The 25,523-nt window shown below is 37.2% G+C and overlaps 1 protein-coding gene across 4 annotated transcripts in view; it reads right to left on the bottom strand.

The window, feature by feature from the left end:
- The window catches only part of LOC307159534 (transmembrane protein 132C), a 248,048-nt gene that overhangs the window by 57,363 nt on the left and 165,162 nt on the right, over positions 1-25,523 (bottom strand). For all 4 annotated transcript variants that reach the window (XM_079872967.1, XM_079872966.1, XM_079872968.1 and 1 more), the window contains one exon: positions 5,715-5,898. In XM_079872967.1, coding sequence (XP_079729093.1) covers positions 5,715-5,898 — 184 coding nt within the window. The remainder of the gene's footprint in view (positions 1-5,714; positions 5,899-25,523) is intronic.

Genomic DNA, 25,523 nt, shown 5'->3' with positions numbered 1-25,523 from the left:
AGGGTAAAACGGCCCCTGAAGAGGGAGTGATAAATCTAAGTTGGCAAGGCAACAATGAGTAGAACAGTGATCAAAGCCCTTGGTGGACTGTGTGCCTCTGTTAGGCCTGTTAGGGGCTCCGGTCCCTGGAGCCGCCATCATCCAGGCCCTCGGAATACGACGCTCTGTCTTATTCAGAAACACAAAGGGAGAGTCGGACTATTAAACACTTCGGAAAAAATGCAAAACATCACCATTTACGCTCTCGTTTTAGGACTTTCTTTTTCCGATGCCACTGTTCCCTCCACTCTTTATTTGACCTGTGGGAAACAGCCATTCATCATACCGTATTATTAAAACTAGGCATGGCAGCTCCATGTACAGCCTGTGATAAATATAGACAAGACTGCTCTCTCTCTCTCTTACACACACAAACTCTCTCGTTTGCTTTCTTTCTCTCTCCTCAACCTGCCTTTGCTAGCTCAAAGTAAGCTAATGAGGAAGACGAACAGAGATATAGAGACACCAATATGGCGAGTGTGTGAAAAAACTTGAAGAAGGTGGCATATGAAGGTACGGTTGAGAAATGAAAGGTAATGGCCCAAATGAATTGCTTCAGGCAGGACAAATGTTTAAATTTCCTGTCTTTAATTACACTGACGCACCAATCCCAGCAGGTCCAGCCGCTGCTTCAGGCCCCTCTTTCTCAGGGATGTTTTGTCCAAGGAGGCAAGGAAGGCAGAGCGGATGAGAAAATAAGCAACAGTACAAAAAATATTACAAAAAATATGAGATGAAATGATGTGTAAACCACCCATTTTCCTAAAGCTACCAACGTCGACACCATTGGTTAATCTTTCAGAAGGAGGCTGAAACTGAGGCTCTAAAGTGTGACATGATTGTGAGGTGGATGATGGCGAAAAATGAGAGAGGATGCCTACATATCACTTGTGATTGGCTGATTACCCTGTCAGTGAGATAATGGCCTCTTATCAAGTTTACAACCTTTCTGCAAATCTGCCAGAATGGGTCAAATTGATGGAAATAGATGGACTAAGTACAAAGTAAACAACTCACCATACAACCAATTCACAATTGAACTTGAAATTACATGAAATGATCTGTGAGTGAGTCCCTCAAAGTAAATACTCTGTTAAAGTTTTAAATCCACCTCCATCTCTCCAAACTTGGCACCAATGGTGTTTACCAAGGATTTTTTCACCAATGGTCCAAAAAGATGATTACAAATAATAGTTGAATTTGAAACATATAACAGAAACACAGAACTGTAATTATTTAATTATTTAATCATTAATTAAAAAGCGCATAAACATAAGAACTTGACTGGACTTGATATTAATAAATAATATGTAAAATATGATGATATCATTTTAACATATATGGTATATATTATGTTCTGTGTAAAAAATACACAATAATGGAAAAAAAAATCAAAAAGCAGTTTGTCTTTAACTTAAATATTGAATTAATTGATGTATTTATACACTTGGAACTCCTATACAAACTAAAATTGACTGAATCATTATCAGCGGTTCTTTACTGTTGCTAACCTTTTATAAAACATTCTCATGTTAATTTTTGTCTGAAATAAAAATCATATATAAAATATAAATCAAATATAAATCATAATAGTGTTACTTATACAAACTTCTAAATGCAATTAAATCATATATCACTTCCAAGCAAATTAATGTGTAATAATATAATTGATGCCACCTATAAAAAGGTGAAAACACATTAGTGTAATTCCACTGTAATACAGAGCTGTGATATCTTCATATTTGATCATTTATCTTAACAAAATACTGATCAAAAATGCAGCAAAATCATTATGTAAATGGAACAGCGTTTGTGAAATTGCAAACTGCCCTATTATTTCTATCAATGCTGTTGTCATTTGAATATTGCTACACCAAGCCATACAGTGTTATATTATAGTATAGTATGTAACTGTAAGTTAAAACTGGAATATCGAAACTGTATAAACATCAAATGGAAAATTAACCACAAGTTAAAGTTTACATTCTAAAAAGCCCAATGCCGCATACAAGATGTTGATTCCTCATTTCCGAAGTCTTCTCTACTGCCCTAATTCGTCATGAAACACATCCATCCCCCTCAATCGCTCGTGCTGTGATTGTCTTCATATCGTTCCATACATCTCCATTGCTATAACCCATTAATCATTCACACAACATGAAACAGTAATCAAAATAAACCACAATACTGCATAAGCAATTCATTTAAAGTCTCCTCTTTGCCCATCTCTCCATAGCAACGGCTCATCGCCGTGCAAATTTATAATTTCAAATACGGCTGCTATTAAGCATCGCACTCCCTCTCTCTCACTCACTTGCCCCGCTCTTGCTATCTTTCCCTAATGTAAACAAACGCAGGCAGACTGGCATTAAGCAGCACAGCTGAAAGCCCCGCCCCTCTCGTAGCTACACGGCCCGCTGGGTATTTCAGCAACTCATTGGAATCTTCAAACAACAAAGATAAACAAGTGTTCCAATTAAGAATTAATTACCGCTCAGACACTCAACTGCTTCTGCTAACTCCACTGGGAACAACACAAACTGCAGGAAACACACACACACATAGCAAGAAAGATAAGATAGAGGGGTCACATACAGAACACATACAGAAGAAAAGGTGAGTATGAAGGCAGAAGGTACGAGAGAGAGAGAGAGAGAGAGAGAGAGAGAGAGAGAGAGAGAGAGAGAGAGAGAGAGAGAGAGAGAGAGAGAGAGAGAGAGAGAGAGAGAGAGAGAGAGAGAGAGAGAGAGAGAGAGAGAGAGAGAGAAGCTAAGAAAATGGCCTGGAGGTATCACCGTCTGGGGCTTAAAACACTCTAACAAGCCCAAAGCAGAATTACACAGCACCTCAGATGTAAGGAAACAGCCACACTGATCCAATTTATAACTGGCTTTCAACACCAAAGAGTGGAGAGGGGCGAAATAGCCTCTTTCAGTACATACTCATTGTGGGTAAAATAGCGTCTACACAGCAAGGCAAATTACTGCTAATAGGTCGTATCTCTGCTGGAACTCACCAAGTACTAAAAGCTACTCTGAGCACAAATATGTCCTGTTAAGAGTTTATTTATGGGGTAAATCCACACAGGATGGGTTTTTAAAGTGAGTTTTTGATGTAGAAATGAAATGACATCTGCAGTGCAGTTTATTACTTACCATCACTGATGTATAAACTCAATCTTCTACAAAAACATTACCCTTATCACATACTACATCTTTTCTTTTCCTTTTGCCTCTTTTTTTTTTTTACTCTTTTGTGTGTGTGTGTGTGTGTGTGTGTGTGTGTGTGTGTGTGTGTGTGTGTGTGTGTGTGTGTGTGTGTGTGTGTGTGTGTGTGTGTGTGTGTGTGTGTGTGTGTGTGTGTGTTCTTTGTTAATGATCTGCGTTGGGCCACTTCCACAGGAAGTCCAGGACTCCAGCATGGACTCCTTCATCTTCTGACCTTTTCTGCCTGGAAGTCTCTGAAGTCATATGTCTCCGTCTTTCTTTACTGACAGGTACTCAGGAACTCTAACAAGCTCCAACTTTAAGAGGTTTTGACTGAATGTCAGAAAAGATGGAAAGACAAATTGAGGAAAGAGAGAATTTATAAAATAATAATAATTAAATACATTTATTTTTACAACATTTACAATGTTTAAACATACATTATTAAACTACATTAGTTAACATTAACTATCAATGAAAAACACTTCTAAAGCATTTTTGTTTTATTTTAGTTAAATGTTCATTTTAACATTTACTAATACATTATTAAAATAAAAAGGTGTATCTGTTAATATTATTAAATGAACCTGAGCTAACATGAACAAACAATAAAGTTGAATTTTTATTAAGTAATGTTAACAAAGGTTAATATATACTGTAACAAATGTATTGCTCATTGTTAGTTGCATTAATGTATTAACAAATGGCACCTTATTTTAAAGTGTTTCCACATTTTAACTTTAGTTATATTTTATATATGTACATAAAAATTTATATATATTTTTAGATACATTTAATTATAGGTAAAATGTTTTTAAAAGAAGTCTCTTATGCTCTACAAGGCTGAATTTATTTGTAACAATATAGAAGTTGTCACTGTCACTTTTGATTAATTTAATGAATTCTTGCTAAATAAAAGTATTGATTTCTTTTCAAATATATACAGTATATACTACATAGAAACAAATAATCTAGAAAAATGATATGTGATATAAAAATAGTATAACTATAAAATACACTCTATCCTCCTGCCTCAGTCTCTATGACTTTCCCCCACAGTGGAAACAGCCATTCAGCACTGCGAGAGGCTCCATGGTGAGAGCGAGCTGATGGGTGTGTGCTGGAATCATGTACCCCAGCAGGAGAGCCCAGTTTGGGGCTGTGAGAGTCACCTCTCCCCCCTGCTGAAGGCACATGTCTCATGGAGCTCCAGACAGCAGGGGATGAACACATGACCTGACCCATCTGAAGGTCAAAACACAAGGGTGATAAAAAAAAAAAAGGTGTCTAGGTCGTGGCCTAGTGGTTATCACAAGTGTTGATGCAGGACACTAAGGCCCACATCATGTCCTGATCCTCTTCTCTTTTCTTTTTCATTATAATTTCCTGTCAACTCAATAATATCTCATCAATAAAAATGGCTAAAATGTAAATACATAAACAATACCCAAATAAAAAAAAGATGAAGATAAATTAACATTTTCTCGTCTATACGTAATGCGGTCACAAAAAACGGACATTGTACAGTGGAAATTCCTCACACCAGCTTTAACTTTGGACCAAACATACCCATACATCTCCTTGCTCTTTCATCTTCACTATTGACTGCTCATGCTGTATTTTAGAGAGCACAGAGATAGCTGCTGCTTTCTATTTGCTATAAGCGTTCTTTGCGTCCTATGGTTCTGACATGACAAAGTATTGTTGTTCATATCACACAGAACCACAGGAGGCTGCTTGTCTGAAAGACTGACATACTTCCCTACAGAGCTTAATCCCTAAAACACAGTTCAGGTGGATGATTTTGTTGGATGATACAATTTCATCATCAAATTCAGCACTGCCTGCCCCTAAACAGCATATATCAAAACACAACAAACTGTTGCTGGTTGCTTTATACCAGAGTCTCATTAAAAAAGAACTTCGGCTAGGGAACTGACTTAATATGACTTTTTTTTTAAAGGAAATATATAAATAAATAGGAGTTTTGCTTAATTGTCATGAAAAATATGTAAATGAATCATAAAATGCTGCAAGACTAATGGGCGCTTCAGTTTCATTAAATGGGAATTCCGGCTAACGAAGGGAAACTTGGTGCATGTCCAGGACTAGAATGTTATTCAAAGAATCTAAATGTAATCTAAATGATACAGCATTGTTTCTCCAATCAACAAAGCATTTTCAGGACCTTATGCCAGATAGACCTGTTTAAGTGTTCTTTTAGATTAAAGAAGATATGTGTAATTGTAATTTCCATTAACCCTGTTTAAAGAGGGCAACATTTATGAAATTAATTAAGATTTCTTTTTTTTTGTTCAACATATCACTGGAATTTCCAAAATTATTATCTACGAATTAAAGAAAAACAGGGGACAGTATATTGGAGAAGTATTTGGGAATAAACACATATTACCTAAGGACAACGCTAGAAAATATTGAGATGATTTTGTGTGAATGGTGCGTTCTCACCTCAGCGATGGGTACGATACCCTGTAGGTCTCTCTGGCTGATGTAGACAGTGTAGATGACTTCGGCAGATGCTCCAGTGGAGGGATACTCTATCTGCCAGCGGATGGACTGCGATGACCGCAGGTTGATGAAATTGTCAATCTCAAAGTCCACCCACATGATCTCATAGAAGGAACCATCAAGTCTGTTGAGAAAAAGAGAAAGACAGATGTTAGATGAGCGAGCGAGAGAGAGAGAGAGAGAGAGAGAGAGAGAGAGAGAGAGAGAGAGAGAGAGAGAGAGAGAGAACAGTCTAGGATGAAGGAAGATCAAAGGCTTTAGTACTACCACTACTGCCCACAGACAGATTTTATCCTGTGTTTTGATGTCTATTCACACATCCTCCAGGACAGCAGGGGGCAGTATAACAATTGGCCTCCTACAAAAATCTAGTATAAAAAAACTGATGATGTGATGACTTTAAAAAGCCCTTGTAACAAAGAGGCCTTTCATGATATAGGCTGCATCCGACTTCTATATAATAAATGAAAAACAGTATGTGAAAAGAGCAGTAAAAAAGAAAAGTACAAAAAGTACCTGAATGACTGACTACTTCCGACGAGATACTAAAGTACGCATCTAATGGACACTTCACTATCCCACTTTACTATTTCTCAATGATGTGCAATAATTACTGTTTTATTGGCTGTTTTGGGTCTTAATGATATACTTACAATATGCAATAATTAGGGCTGTCAAACGATTAATCGCGATTAATCACATCCAAAATAAAAGTTTGTTTTTACATAATACATGTGTGTGTACGGTGTATAATTATTTTCTATATATAAATACACACACATGCATGTATATATTTAAGAAATATTTGCATGTATATACTGTGTATATATATTTATATTATATATAATTTATATTATATATAAATATTTTATATATAAATAACACATTTTCTTAAATATATATATGCATGTGTGTGTATTTATATATAGAAAATAATTATACTCCGTACACAGACATAAATTATGTAAACACAAACTTTTATTTTGGATGCGATTAATCGTGATTAATCGTTTGACAGCCCTAGCAATAATACATTGTTTATTAAAGCTGCAGTACGTAACTTTTGGCGCTCTAGCAGTTAATAAACAGAACTGCATGTGTCTTGCGAAAGAACATTGTAGCTGGAGCTACTTCTTTCTGTTTATGTCAATGACGAATCACGCAGGTACTGGGCTACTCCGCAGTTGTACGTTATACACTTATTGTAGGTGTACTGTAGTGATTCAGGATAAGACAAAAACACGGTTTGCAAAATGGATGCATGATGTACTCGCTTATTATATAAATTGTGTCAATTTTTAACACAAAAGCTTTAAATATAGCAACCTTTATTAATCTCTAAATGTGGGTTAAATCTATTACATATGTATAGTACTGTATGTGTTTTGTTTTTAGAAGGTTTATATTATAGTCTATTGTTTTTATTGTTTTTGTCTGTTTTTATTGTTATATTGTGCGAACTGTGAGTAGGCTACTTCACTATCTTCTTGTATTGCTGCTAACACACTTCATTTCCCATGTGGAATCAATTAAAGGGATACTCCACTTTAAAATGAAAATTCTGTCATCATACACTCACCCTCATGTTGTTTCAAACCTGTATGAATTTCTTTCTTCTGCTGAACAGAAAGGAAGACATTTAGAAGAATGTCAGTAACCAGACAGTTTCTGGTCCCATTGACTTCCATAGTAGGAAAAAAATATACTATGGAAGTCAATGAGACCAGAAACTGTCTGGTTACTGATATTCTTCTAAATATCTTCCTTTCTGTTCAGCAGAAGAAAGAAATTCATAAAGGATTGAAACAACATGAGGGTGAGTATATGATGACAGAATTTTCATTTTAAAGTGGAGTATCCCTTTAAGTACCTACCTACCATGAGGCCACGGGAAACAGGTTGTTAATGGCAGTAAAGCAGCGCAACTGACACTGGTAGGTCACATGATAATGACAATATGGCGAATGTAGTACATTCGATTTACATTCATACTACACACATTCAACATACTGTTTTTTAATGGTTGTGAAGTAAATACTTATTCAAGATAAGTACAGTGCCCTCCACAATTATTGAACCCCCTGGTAAATATGATCAAAATTGGCTGTAAAAAATAAATCTGCATCGATTATCCTTGTGATCTTTCATTCAAAAAATGTGCAAAATTCTAACCTTTCATTGAAGTAAAAGAATTGAAAGTGGGGGGAAATCACATTATGAAATAAATGTTTTTCTCCAAAACACGTTGGCCACAATTATTGAAACCCTTTTATTAAATACTTTTTGCAATCTCCTTTTGCCAAGATACCAGCTCTGAGTCTTCTCCTATAATGCCTGATGAGTTTGGAGAATAACTGACAAGAGATCAGAGACCATTCCTCCACACAGAATCTCTCCAGATCCTTCAGATTCCCAGATCCATGTTGGTGCTTCTCCTCTTCAGTTCAGCCCACTCATCAGGTCAGGGGACTGAGACGGTCATGGCAGAAGCTTCATTTTGTGCTCCACAACAAATTTTTGTTTTGATTTTGATGTTTGTTTTGGATCGTTGTCCTGATGGAAGATCCAACCACGGCCCATTATAAGATTTCTAGCAGAAGGCGTCAGGTTTTGATTTTTTATCTGTTGATATTTGATAGAATCCACAATGCCATGTATCTGAACAAGAAGTCCAGGACCTCCAGCAGAAAAATATGCCCACAACATTAAAGATCCAATGGTATATTAAATTGTACACATGGGGTACTTTTTATCCTTGTGTTCACCAAACCCATCTATTGTGTTTGCTGCCAAAAAGCTCTGTTTTAGTCTCATCTGACCACAGAACCCTGTGCCGTTTGAAGATCCAGTCGTGTCTGACAATTAAATTTGCTGGAATTTGTTTTTGGATTAGCGAGGAGGTTTTTTTTTAAACCCTCCCAAACAACATGTGGGGATGTAGGGGTTGTTTGATAATTTTTTTTTTAGGCTTTCTGACCCTAAGACTCAACTAATCTCTGCAATTCTCCATCTGTGATCCTTGGAGAGTCTTTGGCCACTCAAACTTTCATACTCGCCGTGCATTAAGACAGTATAGACACACGTCCTTTTCCTGGCAGATTCATAACATCTTTAGTTGGTTATAACTTCTTAATTATTGCCCTGATGGTCAAAATGGGGATTTTCAATTCTTTAGCTATTGTCTTACAGCCACTTTCTAGTTTGTGATGCTCAACAATCTTTTGCTACGCATCAGAACTATATTCTGTGGTTTTACTCATTGTGATGGATGATTAAGGGGATTTGGCCTTTGTGTTTCCTCATATTTAAACTCCTGTGAAACACGAAGTCATAGCTGGACAGTTTCATGTTCCTAGTCACCCTGGTGTGCTAAATAAAGGTAAATATTAATGGGAATATACTTCAGAGATATTTTACTCGTAAAAAATTCTAGGGGTTTCAATAATTGTGGCCAACATGTTTTGGAGAAAAACATTTATTTCATAATGTGATTTCCCCCCACTTTCAATTCTTTTACTTCAATGAAAGGTTAGAATTTTGCACATTTTTTGAATGAAAGATCACAAGGATAATCGATGCAGATTTATTTTTTATAGCCAATTTTGATCATATTTACCAGGGGGTTCAATAATTGTGGAGGGCACTGTACCTACCCAGAGAGTTTGCGATTTCAAATGCAGCCATGCTCTTTTTCACAGGTGAGCAGTGATGTGAATTAAAGTAAAAAAAATATTTAAAATATTTAAATATAATTAAAAAAATATATATGATAATTAATAAATTGGGGGATTAGCTTAATTGTAATGAAAATATTGTCAAAAATGCCAAAAATGCATGTTCTTAATAGCAAATAAAAATAAAAATTATACAAACTATTTAAAGGGTTAGTTCACCCAAAATGAAAATTCTATCATTAATTACTCACCCTCATGTCATTCCAAACCCGTCAGACTTTCGTTCACTTTCGGAACACAAATAAAATCTGAGAGCTTTCTGTCCCTCCATTGACAGTCTATGCAACTACCACTTTGACGCTTCAAACAGTTCATAAAGAGATCATAAAACTAATCCATATGAATTGAGCGGTTTAATCCAAATTTTCTAGAAAAAGCCTTGATCGTTTTATATGATGAACAGAATGAATTTAGGCTTTTATTCACATATAGACATCGATCAGCAAACATAAACAGAAGCTCAACCAAACCTGATTTAAGCGCGAGAACAAACCATTTGCGGAAGCTCAAGCGTGCTGCGTAACACGGGAATGAACATCACTGGTTCTCGCACATCAAGCGAACATGCTTGAGCTTACATTTACCATAAATGATGTGTGAGTTGATGAATGTTTATATGTGAACAAAAGCCTACATTCAATCTGTTCAACATATAAAGCAATTCAGCCTCTTCAGAAAATTTGGACTAAACCACTCAATTCATATGTTCTACGATCTCTTTATGAACTTTTTGAAGCATCAAAGACAGTGGTAGTTGCGCAGCTGTCAATGGAGGGATTGAAATCAAATTCATTAAAAAGATCTTCATTTGTGTTCCGAAAATGAATGAAAGTCTAATGGGTTTGGAACGACATGGGGGTGAGTAAATGATGACAGAATTTATCCCTTTAACCAGGTAACATGATATGCTTAACTCTAACATTAGCTAAATTTAACAAAAATCGGATTACTATACTAATAAAAATATTAGGTGATGAATACTTTGTATCCTAATTATGTATATATTAAATTACTGTATAAGTTTCACTAGAGTGCCTTCTGTTTAATGGACATAAAATATCTCAAAAGATATCAACAATTTAAAGGGTTTCTTCTCTGTAATCACATCCACAGTATACTTGAGTGCTTGATCTGCACATGAAATTAGAACAATAGAAGCTCATTAAATAAGATTTACTGTGGGAAACAATAGTAACAGCCGGTAGACAATGCATCTTAAAACAATTAATGAATAACGTGATGTCTGTGCATTAGTGTGAGTGTTAGAAACTGAGAAAAAAGAGATAAAAAGCATTGTAGCATTGCAGAACTAAGAAACCACAGTTTCTGTCTCAGACCGTTACGGGTATGCATTCACAAAACCTGCTCACCATAACACATGGAAAAGGAGATTTCAGCCAGCTTTTGCCATTTTTTGTGCAATATGCATTCGGCTGTCATTCACGCACAAGTTTTTAGCAGTATGCCAGGAAACAAAGTCATATTAACAAGATACCGAACCAAGATATTCACAAGTTTTATTTATGGCACTTAGTACTGTAGCAAATAAACAGGATATTCCCGACCACTGTATATGGCTGTGTTTTATGCACTTGAAATGATCTGTATTTTGGTGAGGCTGAAATTGTGATCAAGACTATTATTTGAATGTGCTATTATTATGCTCTCATTCATTTCATGTTTACACAGAGTAAAAAGTACAGAGAGTAAACAGTCTTGCTCTGTGATGCACACATACACACACTAAGCTTCAATCCTGCAAAATCCATTTACTTTACTGACAGGAAACTCTTCCTGATTGCTTTCTCTTGTTTTTCTTATGAATGAACGCACACAGTTAGATCACAACCTCTCTAAATGCTCCAAGTTGATCTTTGACCTCAGATCAACAGGGGCCAAATAACTGCCTCCCCCCTCCATCCTTGTTATGACACCCCCAAAATGAGTTCAATTACACTCGCCCAATCGGCCGCTTGATGGATGTGCTGCTGTCTGACCTCTTCCTCCTTCAAAAAGAATGTTCTAGAAGCAGTAAATGAATCAATAAACCAACAGACAATACTTTATTGCAGAGATGGCATACGTCTACGGGGAGTGGGGAGAGAGGGAGGGGGCGGCCAGTCAGAAAACGAGAGATAAATAATGTTATGGAGAACGAGAGCAAGGAAAAAAGAATCAGTCACAGTCCCTCTGTCTCTTCTGGAAGCGCAATGTCATTTCTCTGAATAGCATGAGCATTTTGTCATTATTCACTCATTTTGAGTCAGACAGCGATCTTGCCCAAACACTCGGCTACGCTGAACAATGAGCCGCAGACAAGCAAAACACATGCACACGTGGTCTTGCACAATTATACGCAAACACAAATGCGCTGAACAGGACTTTCACAAGCATTAAGAGGATTAGTTATGTAGAAGCAGATGAGAAGTAGAAAGAACAGCAAAGTTGTTAAGCATTATAAACGGCTGGATAATAAGCAGGGCAGAAGAGCATATGGCAAAGGAGAGATGCATTATGGGAATTCTGTGTTTCTTTTAAAGGCATAGTTCACTCAAAAATGCAAAGTCTGACTCAACCTCATGTTCTAACCTGTATGATTTCGCAAAAGGAGATTTGAGCATTGAATGTCTCTCAAATCTCATTTGTGTCATAATCAAGAAACAATCATTGATGTTGTCAAACCTTCAAATGCAAATTTTAAATATGCAAATGAAAGTGCAAATGAGAATTTTCTACCAATCGATTCACTGAAAAGTTTGAACGATTCATTCATGAATCAGACATTACTACTTCTTGAACTAATTGTCACAAATGCCTCAAAGAGAGCGGATGTCAAATTTTTCAGAGAATAACAACTTGAGTTTGGTCTGTTTCACACACAAAGCTATCATACAGCTTCAGACAACAATTTAGTGCATTAGTGAGTTAAATGAACCACTTTAATGGTACTTTTCCCTCCTTTTTGGAGCTTGAAAAATGGAAAACATGACATTCAAACATTTCTCCTTTTTCTTTATGCAGATGAAAGAAAGTCATACAGGTTTGGAGTGACATGGATGTAAATGATGACAGAACTTTAAATTTTGCGGCGTGAACTGTTCCTTTAAGAGAAGAAAATAGTTAAATATACAGTTTTACTACTATTAACTGCCTGAAGAGTAAACAGTGAAAACAGCCCTTACGAAACCAATGGCCAATAACATAACCCCTTGGAAATGTTATTAGCATTGGATTTTTGTGTTTTTAAGTGCATGTGATCATGTGTGTATTCTCACCCCCTCAGAAACTCTAATGCAATTGAGCAATTATCTTTACTCAAAGTAAGTTTGGAGGCATACAGGGAGAAAGTACAGGCACTAGTGCTTTGGAGTCAAAACACAAACCTTCAGTCAGGATTTTTCAGTCTCTCTCTTAGCCATAATTAATTTAAGCGGAGGGAAGAAGAGAGAAGTCTCATTGTCCCCGGCTGTATTAATTAGCCATCATCGATTGGTTCAGGAGTTTTTTTGGCCGCCACAGATGCCGAAAAGGTAGGAGTGTTTATCTTATTGTAGGTTAGAAACCAAGCAACTGAGAGGAAGACACACAACCATACATCATTCGCCTGTTGTTTAACTTTTGTTGAGAAAGTCATGTTTTAGAGTGCTGGACAGAGGCAGAGGGGATTGAGAAGTGCAGTCAGCCAGACTCAAAGAACAGTTTGTCACCCGTGACGGGTTCACTTAGGTAAGCGTGTACTTCAGGACATCGCTTAAAGAGAGTTTCTCTGCAAGTGTCCACAAAGAGCAAGCCAAGGGCTTTCAGTTTTCAAGATGTCTCTAATTAATCTGTCACTGCATTAAAGTATTCTGTTTGAAGAGGTTAAAGTTGTGATGTAATGGAAGTAGCAACAGATATTTTCTTTCATATTGTGATGTACATCCGAGTGAAACAGATTATCAAAAAAGAAAAAAGATAGGGTGGGGACTTGGTTCTTTCCATGTTTTTTTATATGGATGGAGGCAGATTTGAATGTGAGCTAGCAGTCGATTGTAAAAAGTGGCAGTGTTTAAGCAGATTAAGGGTGTGTTCACAGTAGACAGGTTTGGTTCGATTAAAACAAACTCCGGTGCAGTTGCTATGTTAGTGTGGTTCATTTGAATAAGTGCCCTCTGAACCCTGGTGCACACCAAACAAGAGGACCGAGACCCTTGAAAAGATGGGTCTCGATCCGCTTTCAAATTAACTCTGGTGCGGTTTGATATAAAATATATATTATATGATATGAAATATAACCAAAGACATGTAAACGAACCAAATACAGGACATGATTTCACAAGATGTGACCATAAAAAGGGTCGTTCTGCTGTTTTGACTTGTTTACACATTTTATAAGCTCTTCTCGAGCTGTCAGATACATACAGTGAGCACATTTAGCCCAGCACACAGCACTGGTTTGGATGTTCGACAAATTCCGTCGCAAAATATACGTCATAAAAGAGTGTTTTTTTATATATATGTTTAGGTTCTGTGTTAAAAATTACAGTGTGAAAGCTAAGTGAACCAAGACTAAATGTCTAATTTTCTTTTTTGGTTCAGACCAAACAAACTACAAGTGTGAAAAAAAAAAATTACTAGATAAAAAAAAAGTAAAAAATGGATGAATCGTTCACAATAAGATCAATAAAATGCATTTACAAAATAGATATGGTCAATTTTCATTTCATGCTGACTTTAAATTGTGATAGATTTTTATGATTTTATTTAGAAAATACCAGCTAAAAATTTGTGATGCCTCACAGTGCAAAAGCTACAATGATAGCTACAATGATACTAGAGCATTGTGGTTGGTTGTACAGGTGTTGCTATGGTGTTATGATGGTTTTAAGCACAATGCTAAGTGGTTATCTAATACACAGACAATGGAATTCAAAGTTTCTTGGATTAAAAATTTAATTTCAAACCTGAAAAAAATAGGATTATGAATAATCTTAAAGAAACATAGATAAATAAATAAAAATATATGAAATATACAGAATATGGTTTGTGAGTGCTGCTACCATTCAAGCAAAAGGGACACAAATCGAAAACAGAAAAACTTTTAGTTAATTTTTCAGGCAATTTTTTCATCTAAAATGTGTGTAGTAAAGAAGATATACAAAATAGAAGCATTTCAATACTGGTCTCATATACAAGTGCATGAATGTATGCCTATGTGGTCTTGCTCCCATGCAGCAGTGAGACAGATCATTCAGACCCGCCTTTGTCTTGGCTCAGGCTCAAGTTCAGCCCAACGCAGAGGAACAATCACTTCATGGAAGTTTGGTGAACTATATTTAGTGCCAGACACTGACCTAATTGCTATTTTGCCATACACAAGCAAGGCAGGCTAGAGAGTCAGCATTCAAAAGAGTGTCTGTGTGTGTGTGTGTGTGTGTGTGTGTGTGTGTGTGTGTGTGTGTGTGTGTGTGTGTGTGTGTGTGTGTGTGTGTGTGTGTGTGTGTGTGTGTGTGTGTGTGTGTGTGTGTGTGTGTCTGCATGTGTGTATGTGTGTGTGTGTGTGTGTGTGTGTGAGTGTGTGTGTGTGTGTGTGTGAGAGTGAGAGAGAGAGAGAGAGAGAGAGAGAGAGAGAGAGAGAGAGAGAGAGAGAGAGAGAGAGAGAAAGAGAGATTGGAAGAAGAACAATGTCATATCCTCGTTACTGACCGCTGGATACCAGCCAGAACTAAAGCTGTCATGGGACAAAGAACGAGAGGGTAAAAAACAGAGAGCATGAAAGAGAAAGGGAGAAAGAAAAAGAGAGGGAGGCAGCAGAATGTGTCGGGAGATTCACGGTTGCAGTGGCGTTCCAGTGTGTAGGAGTCAGTAACCGCAGTGACAGACGGGTGGAGCACAGCGGTCTGACGCTAAACTGTGCGGAGGTCCGTTCGGCTACATTGCCTTATCATACACACCACACAATAGCATACAAGTGTGTGTGTGAACAGGCATGTGTGTGTGTGTATGGCCTTGCCAACAAAGCCAAGAGAGTCTTCACATGCTATAGAGCCCAAAAGAGACAGAAATGTCATGCTAGTGATCTTTCTTTGTCCTCTCTCACCTTCATTCTCCCTTTCTCCACCTCTCTACTCTGTCAAGAACACAATGCCTCTTTCGACTCTGTCATTTCCCCATAGAGATCCTCTGCGGTATTTAGGTCATAGTGAATTTGAATCCAGCCTCGTAAAGCATATTCACTCCACAAAAACCCCACTGACTGCTCAAGAGGGCTCATATGCAGGGCTCGGTCTGTACTGGAAAACACAAGTTACATCAAGCCTATTAACTGTGAGTAAATTCAGAAGGAAATATATTTTAACAGGCAACAGCTGTATCTTTGCTGAAGCAAAGTGGATCACTGAATGATTTATCAAAGTTTCGTGTTTTAGCAGTAGGTATTCTGAGAAGTGTACCTTCCTAAATCCTATTTCCTTTGTTTCTATAATCCATGAAAAAAATGCATTTTTTCTCTGCTCGCTTCTCAACGACTGGTGCTTCCCCTCAGCACAAGTTTGGTACAGTTGGAATTCCAACTTTGTGAATATTCATAGCGAATTATCGACGGCATGAGTCTGAACCAATGAAATGTGTTTTTCAAATCCATGCTGATGTAAACAAAACCAGCTGATTAATCAAAATCACCCCGCGCAGTGGCTCTTTGTGGTATCATGGTATCCATCCTCTGAAAACACGAAAAGTAAACAGCAGAAATTTCTAATTTTCAAGCTTTTAATTCAATATTTCTTCGATATATGCCTGTTATGTAATGGATATATGGATGATAGCGAGAGTGCTCAGTCTTGTCGGAGAATCTTGTCGGACATTTTGCTCAACTTATTATTGACTACTTCAGTGATAATGTGCCATCACCAAAACAAGATGATTGTGGACATTAATGTAGCAAATCTTGAACAATGGTTGGGCATGGATACAATATGAAACTGTCATGACTGTATGAAAATGAGCTTTAGCTGTGTTGATCATTAACATATCCATGCAGGAAATATCAAGAAAATTCTTACAAAAAGTTTTTTTTTGGTTTTTTTTGTCTTTTTTTTAATAAACTTGTTTACATGAGATGGGCTGTTATCATTTTTATTATTTATATTTTGTAGCATCATTTTGCTGCATGGATGTCATGCTTCTCAAACTGCCTGCTAAGCAGAAAAGTCAGTTGGGTAACAATGTTAAATCTTCTTTATAAACATATTTTCAATAAAGTTGACATATATTATCCATATAGATATGGTTTTTGACTGTTCTTACCAGGTGTTATTTTGGTGTTATTAACAGGGATTTTATGGTATGGTTGCTAGGGAATTTTTTTTTTTTTTTTGGGAACTTTCAGAAAACTTTAAGTAGATTTTTCTCAAAATTGACTTTTCTGACTCAATCGACTTCAAACAGGTGTAGCTCATTTATTTTTAATTTTAACAATATATAATTTTTAATATATAACATATTTTTTAATATTTAAAGGGGGGGTGAAATGCTCATTTTCACTCAATCTCCTGTTAATCTTGAGTACCTATAGAGTAGTATTGCATCCTTCATATCTCCAAAAAGTCTTTAGTTTTATTAGTTTCTTTAGTTTAAAGATAGGCTGTACCGAGTCTTTCCGGAAAAACCCGAGCGTCTGGAGGCGGGCCGTGTGGGCGAAGCCAGAGCCATAGAGAGAATCCGATCTGGGCTTTGTTTATAAAACATTCATCGTCGAAATGCAGGGAACAAACAGTCTACACAACTACACAACAATCTGCATCCACTGTTCCTAACGCTGGGTTCTTTGGGAAGCTTTCCCTCACATCCAAAAACACACTTTGGAGACACTATGCAGCGCTGCCGATGATTTCCTGTTGAAGCGCGTTGATGTGCGCGGTCTCGCTCTCCTCTGGTCGACGTGTGCGCGGCCGCGCTTTTCCGGGAGAAATGCTCATATAAGGAGTTCCACTTTGGTCTACGTCATTAGATCCACGGTCGAAAAAAAACCAGCCGAAACTTGTACCAACCCGGAAGTAAGATTTTCGGCACAGAAATTCTCCGTTATTCGTCCAAAATATTTTTTAAAAACTTTGGCCATGTTATGCATGAGAATCCATCTCTTTAACACTGTAAACAACTCTGAATACATGAAACACCATTGTACCCCCCCTTTAACTAATTTTTGCACATTCACTCATTCTGACTAATTTTGCCAGTACGGGTCACATATTAAAATAGAAAACAGTCATTTTAAACTTTAATAATATTTCACAAAATTTCAGTTTTTACTGAATTTGAATACTAATAAAAAAAAAAGCAGCCTTAGTGAGCATTACAGACTTCTTTAAAAAAACATTTAAAAAATCGTACCGACCCCAATTTTATAATGGCAGTAAATATGCGACAACTGGAAAGTTGCAAAATTGCATTTATGAGAATGAACTTACAATGTGCCACATAAACTGCAAGAGTCAACAATGTACCATAATGCACAATATTGACCAAAAACAAACAAACAATATGAACTTTTTCCCACCGTTAGCTTTTTTGATCATTTTCACAAAACTTTCATGGCCCCCAGAATATGTTGTTGTTTGAATATCTAAACATGCAATGCATCAAAATCTCTGCTTTTCTTTTTTATAAACACTTGAACATGGGTAAGTTTCATAAAAAAAAGCAACATTTTGAATAAAAAGCTAAGAAAATCGCATTTTTGTAAGCAATACTTCTATCACTTGTTTCCGTTTTTTTTTTTTTTTTTTTTTTGCCTGTGTTTTGATCTGGAGATTCTGTATTATATTTTAGAAGATGTGTAATAGCACCCCCTACCGTATTACAGTGATATTACATAGATTGCCGGAAAATTCCATCAATAATGCGGGGAAGCGTTGTCTCATAAATAACGGAAAATTTGGTCAATGTCGGGGAAAGAGTGAATCAGTCTGTTTTCTAGTAAATTATATCATTCACACAAAATAAATGTACTTGAAGACAAGTAAAATTCTGTAAGATCATAATTTCCAGAAAACTGGAAAGCTTAAAGCTTCTTAATAGATTTTAAACTTTTTTTTCTTGTTTTAAACATGAACCTCATTAAATTTACAGTGAAAGCTACTGTAAGCTGTTCAGAAGGCACAGTTAGTGCTGAATGACATTCATTCCTTTATTTTTTCACATTGCTACAATAGTCATTGGCACACATTCAAGTCATATCAGTCTGTATCAGCTTTACTTCTGTAGTGGCTGGATTCCACCTCTCTGCTGTTTGTCCACGCTGTAATCAGTCAAGACAAACACCATTTGACAAACTCCAACAAATTCAGGTGCTGACTAGAACGCCACAGATGTGTGAACAGCTTATTCAAAGATTTTTATCATAGGGACTGATGGTGACTAGATATTATTCAGAAGTGAGAGAATAGAACACAAACCAGATTCAAACCTGACACCTATAGTACATAAGAACCGTGGCTTAATGGTGACCGCTGGCTGCACTTGTCTTGTTACAATACTTATTTTGTGTGAGGCAGCTGCATGCAATATATTTATGTATGCTACACACCCATAACAAGCTGATTTTTAATAAATTATACAGAGAAAGCGAGCAATGTGACAATACTAGAATGCTCCCATCCCATTATAATCGCTAAAGCTGTCACTGCAAGTTTATGCTGTTTCACATGACTGTAAGTTCAGGGCAAGCTCACTGACTGTCCACAAACAGACTCCCATTATAACAAACACTGTCTACACTGCACAATAAATCTCTTATTTACACTGTGTCTACGCTTTGTTGATTATAATGAGAGTGTTCTAGTTTTGTGGTGTCTCGTTCCCAGTGTTTGCAGTCTGCATTGCAAGCGAGCAGTGCAACATCAACCAAATTCAAAATAATTCCGAATTATGCCAATTATGTTAAAAAAATAAAGTTTCTTAAGCAAACAAACACTTTGTGTGCTGCCGCAATAGGCCTTCGATTCACCACTGCATTCATACACACAACGGATAAGTCTGTTGTCTTCACAAAACATCACAAAAGTCTTTACAAAATGATATTCACAGTAGTACACCATGTAAGAAGCACCTGCCCTAAACACTATGCCACGGCTCCAACATATACATGAAGAGTGCTTAAACAGCATTAGTGACTCATGTAAAGAGAAGTACTCATCTCCCTGATAAAGTGTTTGAGAGCTATTTGTGAGCTGGTGTCCAGCACATGCAGCTGAAGAAGTTTATTACGGCCCCAGTGCTCAAGGGTTTGGAAACTCACCAAGGCCAGTAAGTCAGCGGTGTGCTCTCTTCTGTATTGAAAGGACAGATCTACTGTAAGAGCGAGTGTGTCTGTGTGTGACAGCTTGAATAGCACTAAATCAGATGTCCTCTCTCTCCCTTTTATAACGCCCACTCACTGCTAATGGCTTTGAAACTCAGCCAAGTTTTGCCCGGGTCTTTGTTAAATCACACACATAAACAGAAATTCTGATGCATATATACAGGCAGCAAAGTATATGCGTGAGTACACATGTTTATGCCATGTAGCACATGGATAATTTAAGACAGATACACAGATAGACAGACAGATACATAGTTTACCATATGTAGCAGATGGACAGTTTCAGACAGAGGTATAGAATGATAGATGGAACATCAGACGAAAGACCGTTAGATAAATAGAATGATAGAACAATTGAATGACAGACAGACAGACAGACAGACAGACAGACAGATAGATAGATAGATAGATAGATAGATAGATAGATAGATAGATAGATAGATAGATAGATAGATAGATAGATAGATAGATAGATAGATAGATAGATAGATAGATCATGAATAAAAAAAAAAATGATACACGCATACAATATCATGCAAGTCTAAAAAAACTGGTTTTAAAGATTGACGTTTATTGTAAGGTTCAAATAAGTTAAATTTCTTGTCTAAACTGCGTCAAGCCATTATTTTCTGACAGCCACATGGGGAATTATATGACGTCGATGGCTGGATTGCGTTTACATTACACCGATACCTCTGGACCAGGACACGCTGATCGGATAACATTCCGATCAGAAGCGCGTTTACACTTGTCTTTTCAAATGTGTATGTGGACAACATCCGGATACAGGTCGCAAGTTAATGCCGAGTGTAAACGCAGCCAGCCAGCCAGACAGACAGACAGCCAGCCAGCTAGACAGACAGACAGAACGACTGATCATTCGATAGATATAACGATCAATTGACAGACAGACAGATAGACAGATAGACAGACAGACAGACAGATAGACAGATAGATAGATAGATAGATAGATAGATCGATAGATAGATAGATAGATAGATAGATAGATAGATAGATAGATAGATAGATAGATAGATAGATAGATAGACTGATCATTTAATAGATATATAATAACGATCAAGTGACAGACAGACAGACAGACAGATAGACAGATAGATAGATAGATAGATAGATAGATAGATAGATAGATAGATAGATAGATAGATAGATAGATAGATAGATAGATAGATAGATTGATCATTCAATAGATATATAATAACGATCAAGTGACAGAGACAGATAGATAGATAGACAGACAGACAGACAGACAGACAGACAGACAGACAGACAGACAGACAGACAGACAGACAGATAGATAGATAGATAGATAGATAGATAGATAGATAGATAGATAGATAGATAGATAGATAGATAGATAGATAGATAGATAGATAGATAGGACGACTGATCATTCAATAGATATAACGATCAAGTGACAGACAGACAGATAGATGGTACGATTGATCAGTGAGGAGTATTGAATTGATGGATAAGGTATCGCAGCAGTAAAGATATAGATTGTTCATGGTATGTAGCAGATGGATAGTTTCAGACAAACAGATAGAGAGAGTGATAGATAGACAAACAGACAGATAGAATCAGCATGGAGTATTACATGGATTCAAGGTATTGCAGCAAACAACAGTTCTCTCTGTTTCTCTGTGAGAGGTGAACACAGTTTTCAGACATACACACTTAGGTCAGGTGGGTAAAGCGCTCGACAGCCATCAAACACTCAGCGGCGCGGTGCGACAGGTCGGGGCCGGATCACAGGCGGCCGAGCATGAAGGAGGAAACGGAGCTGTCACAATTCCACTGTCATTCCCGCAGCATTTTCTCTCTTCTCTAACACGCAAACTGTCATGCTGACCTGCCTTGTCAGCTAAACTTCCCATGATGCACCCCATCCTCCTCCTCACTCCATAATACCTTCCCGGCTTGCCTTCAATGTGATCTGTCAATCATCACCATAGAAACCAGGTAGTGTGCGTCACCTCTAATCAGTGAGTGTGACTAACTGATCAACAGCTCTGTTCTGTCCAGTCCAGCGCTGCGGGACGCCACGGTCGATCCAGAGGAGTCACCTTCAGGGATTACAAAATGACTTTTTACACTACAAATGATGGGCTATACACTACAGTTTCGGAGTTGTGAGTCATGGAGTCATGAACTTTGTTCGTTCATAACAAATTAATTTAAGATACAGTTCAAGCCCCAAAAAGATTTTGAACACTTAAGTCAAACTAAAAATGTTTGAATTTTATTGCATTTGATATTAAAATATCAAACTAAGTGGCACATGCAAACAAATGATCTTAGAGATTTTCTCAAAACTAACTTACACCTTTGAAGGTAATTTTTCTTTTAATTAACTCGTCTCAAAGACCATTGACACGTGTGTACAGTTCAGGATTTTTTTTTTTCTTTTTTTTTTTTCATTTAAAACCTAACAACATTGTATGCTCAAAAAAGTTGTATGCGCAAATTCTCTCCAGATACATCACTTTGTGACCAAAATGTTCAGCTGCAGAGTGGACATTTAGCCACCAGTTCCTCACATGTCACAAGCTCTACAACTTCTGGAACTTGTTGTTTGGACATCTCTCTGAGGTATATTCCAGGGGCCGTATTCACAAAGAATTTTAAGGTTAAAAGTTGCTCCTAACTGGCGAATTTAGGAGCAACTCCTAAAAATAATGGGCGTGTCACTCGTAACTTTAGGACTCCTAATTTTTTTGACTAAGAGTAATTCACAAAGCATTTTAGCCCTAAAAGTAGCACCTAAGCCTGGGACAGCTTAAAAGAAGTCGAGAGGACTCCTAACTCACTAAGACCTATTCACAAACCGCTTTTTGTGGCATTTCCCGTTAGCGATGTTTTGAAATGCGTATGCGGCGGCTACAGGAGCTTCCAATCGCGAGGGAACAATTTTGCATTGTAGGCATAACTAGGGATGCAATAACGCCACCAACAACAACCAAAACTAGGATACTCATTGCATGTAAACTAATTGTAACGTTTCATTGTGAATCAAATTAAAATGTTCTTCTCTTTGCAAACGTAGGCAGAGGTTAATTCAATAATGTTGCAAAGATATTGCATCAATCCATATGTTTCAAGGCTACTAGGCTATTTGTTTTGCCTTACTCTTTATTCATTTAGGCTATTTATTCAGTTATTCATCATCTTCCGTCCTTCGCACTACTTGTGTAGCGCACGCATTCTCAGACCTGTCACCCGTCACTCATCATCGTAGGGGAGGTGTTTGGAATCATTCCCGCGTTACAATCATCAGCCAATCAAGGTGGTCACTTCAGTCAAGCTCGTGCATGAGTAATGGCGTCATCCATAGCAACGAAGGCTCACTCTTAGTTTAGGAGTTGTCATTTTTCTTTACTAAGAGTAGGTCTGAAAGGCGTTGTGAATAACTTTTAAGAGAAAACTCCTAGCTAAAATCTTTTAGTGCGATTTAGGAGTACTCCTAGTGGTAAGATAAAATGCTTTGTGAATACGGCCCCAGAACTATAAAGCCGGATCCCATCATGGCATTGTTTGGTGTGGTGGCACCAGAAGCGGGGCTGGACAAGTATGAAGCACAAGCGTCATCCCTCAGCATGTTATTTGCAAAACGTCTGATTTTACAACATTGGAAGTCTGAGGCAGTACCAACTTTTGATATGTGGATTATGGATTTAGGAAAGATTTTGCATTTGTAAAGGATTTGTTTTATCAAGGAAAGGAAAGAGGGGGAGACATTTATTAATTTGGGTTAATCTGCTGATTGTATGGATGCATCATATTTGCTGTAATGTTCTTATTAAGATATTTTCTTTTGTTGTTGTCATCTTGTTTGTTTGTTTGTTTTATTGTCTCTGTTATGTTAGTGTGTAACCACCAAGATTTGTAAGGAATGGTTGTATTATTTAAAAAAAAAATCAATAAATCATATGGGAGAAAACCCTAAAAAAATTATTTAAAAAAAATAATTCCACTGTTTATTCTGATCACTGCTTCATTTGATCTAATAAATGACATTCATACATTGTAAACATGCCTAAAGTCTCCAGATACTTTTTTGGGGCCACTCTATTTTAAATAATGAACCACATACACAAATATTTCACAGTTTTTTACTGTATTGTTTCAAATAAATGCAACCTAGGTGAGCATTAAAGACTTCTTTCAAAAACATCTTACCAACACCAATCTTTTGAATAGTAGAGCATGTGGAAAACATTTACAGTACAACTAGCCCTGCATATACAGTATATAATTTATGGCAGATAACTATAAATGCATTAACTAATTGGATCCATAAAATGGATCACACTTTTTTTGTGATCTTCCTCATCTGTAAGTCGCTTTGGAAAAAAGCATCTGCCAAATGAATAAATGTAAATAATCTACACCATTGTTCTGTTTGAACAGAGTAGAAACTAGCACAGATAATAGAGATAAATCAGTGTGTGTTTTACCAGCAGGTTTGTTTGTTTCTGTGTGTGTTCTGGCTTATTTAATGCACTCCTGCGCACTGGGAGTCGCTCTGCCCCCTCTGTGCTGCTCTTGACCGCTGTGGCCTCCGGCACTGGAGCTTGTTTTCAGTTTGTTTGGCTGGGCTAGTGTTTTTCCGCCTCTCTTTTCATCCCCCTCTCCTCATCTGCATTCTTTATTTGGCTCTGATTGGCGACCGCTGACCTTTAGAGTGGAGAGGACTTCCTGTCCAAGAAACACGCCTGTATCTCATCACACACACACATTTAATATATGTATTCTGCCACTCTGTGATTTCAAGTGGCTGTCACGCTTGTTTACACGCCACCGCATATACAGTAATAAGAGAACCAAAACAAAGGCAAAAAAATAATCACGCACACAAACGAGGACTGTCTGAGGAACAAACAAGCAACCTCAAAAAACACAGGCAGGGTCAACAGGCATTAAAGCCGACTTACCGTCTGTCACAAACACTCTCTATTATTTTGAGGCATAGCTGAAAATTATGTCATCGTTTACTCACACTCATGGTATTTTTCTGTTGTCTTTTGTCATGCTTGGTGCTTTCCAATGTCACTGCACTGTATGAAAAAGGGCAGCATGAACATTCCACCAAACATCTCCTTTTATGTTCTACAGAAGCAAGTAAGTCATGCAATACAATTTATCAAAATTATTAAGGTTTCTATTGTTGTTGCTTCTCTGTGCACTATTTAGTTCTAAAAATACATTTCTAAATGTTTTATCTTTAAAGGCATATTCTGGGTCAAATGTAACTTAAGCTCTATCGACAGCACTTGATTACACGATTACAATAATGCATTTGCAAAGTCTAGTAAGTCTTAAAGTCCCTGTAAAGGCAATTCTAAAAAAAAAAAATCTAAACACATTATAAATGTTAGAAATGTATTGCTAAAACATATTACAAAGACTGTGAACTTGTGAAGTACTGAATTGTGGAGTTAGACCGTTAAACAGTTTTTCACCGTTGCTGTGTTCCGGATTTTTTGGGCGGGGCTAAAACGGGGGCTCGATGACGTACTGGAGCCCCTGAGCTATTGGACACGCCCCTACTTGATGACGTACTGGAGCCCCTGAGGCTGCCCCCTCCCCTATCAGTTCGCCGCTCAATCGCGAGTTACTGTCAGTATTATTTACTACAGCCTACAGTTTGCTAGCTAG

This window comes from Squalius cephalus (genome assembly GCF_949319135.1).
Source record: "Squalius cephalus genome assembly, chromosome: 5".
NCBI lineage: Eukaryota > Metazoa > Chordata > Actinopteri > Cypriniformes > Leuciscidae > Squalius > Squalius cephalus.
This window is presented reverse-complemented; position numbering and strand designations above follow the sequence as displayed.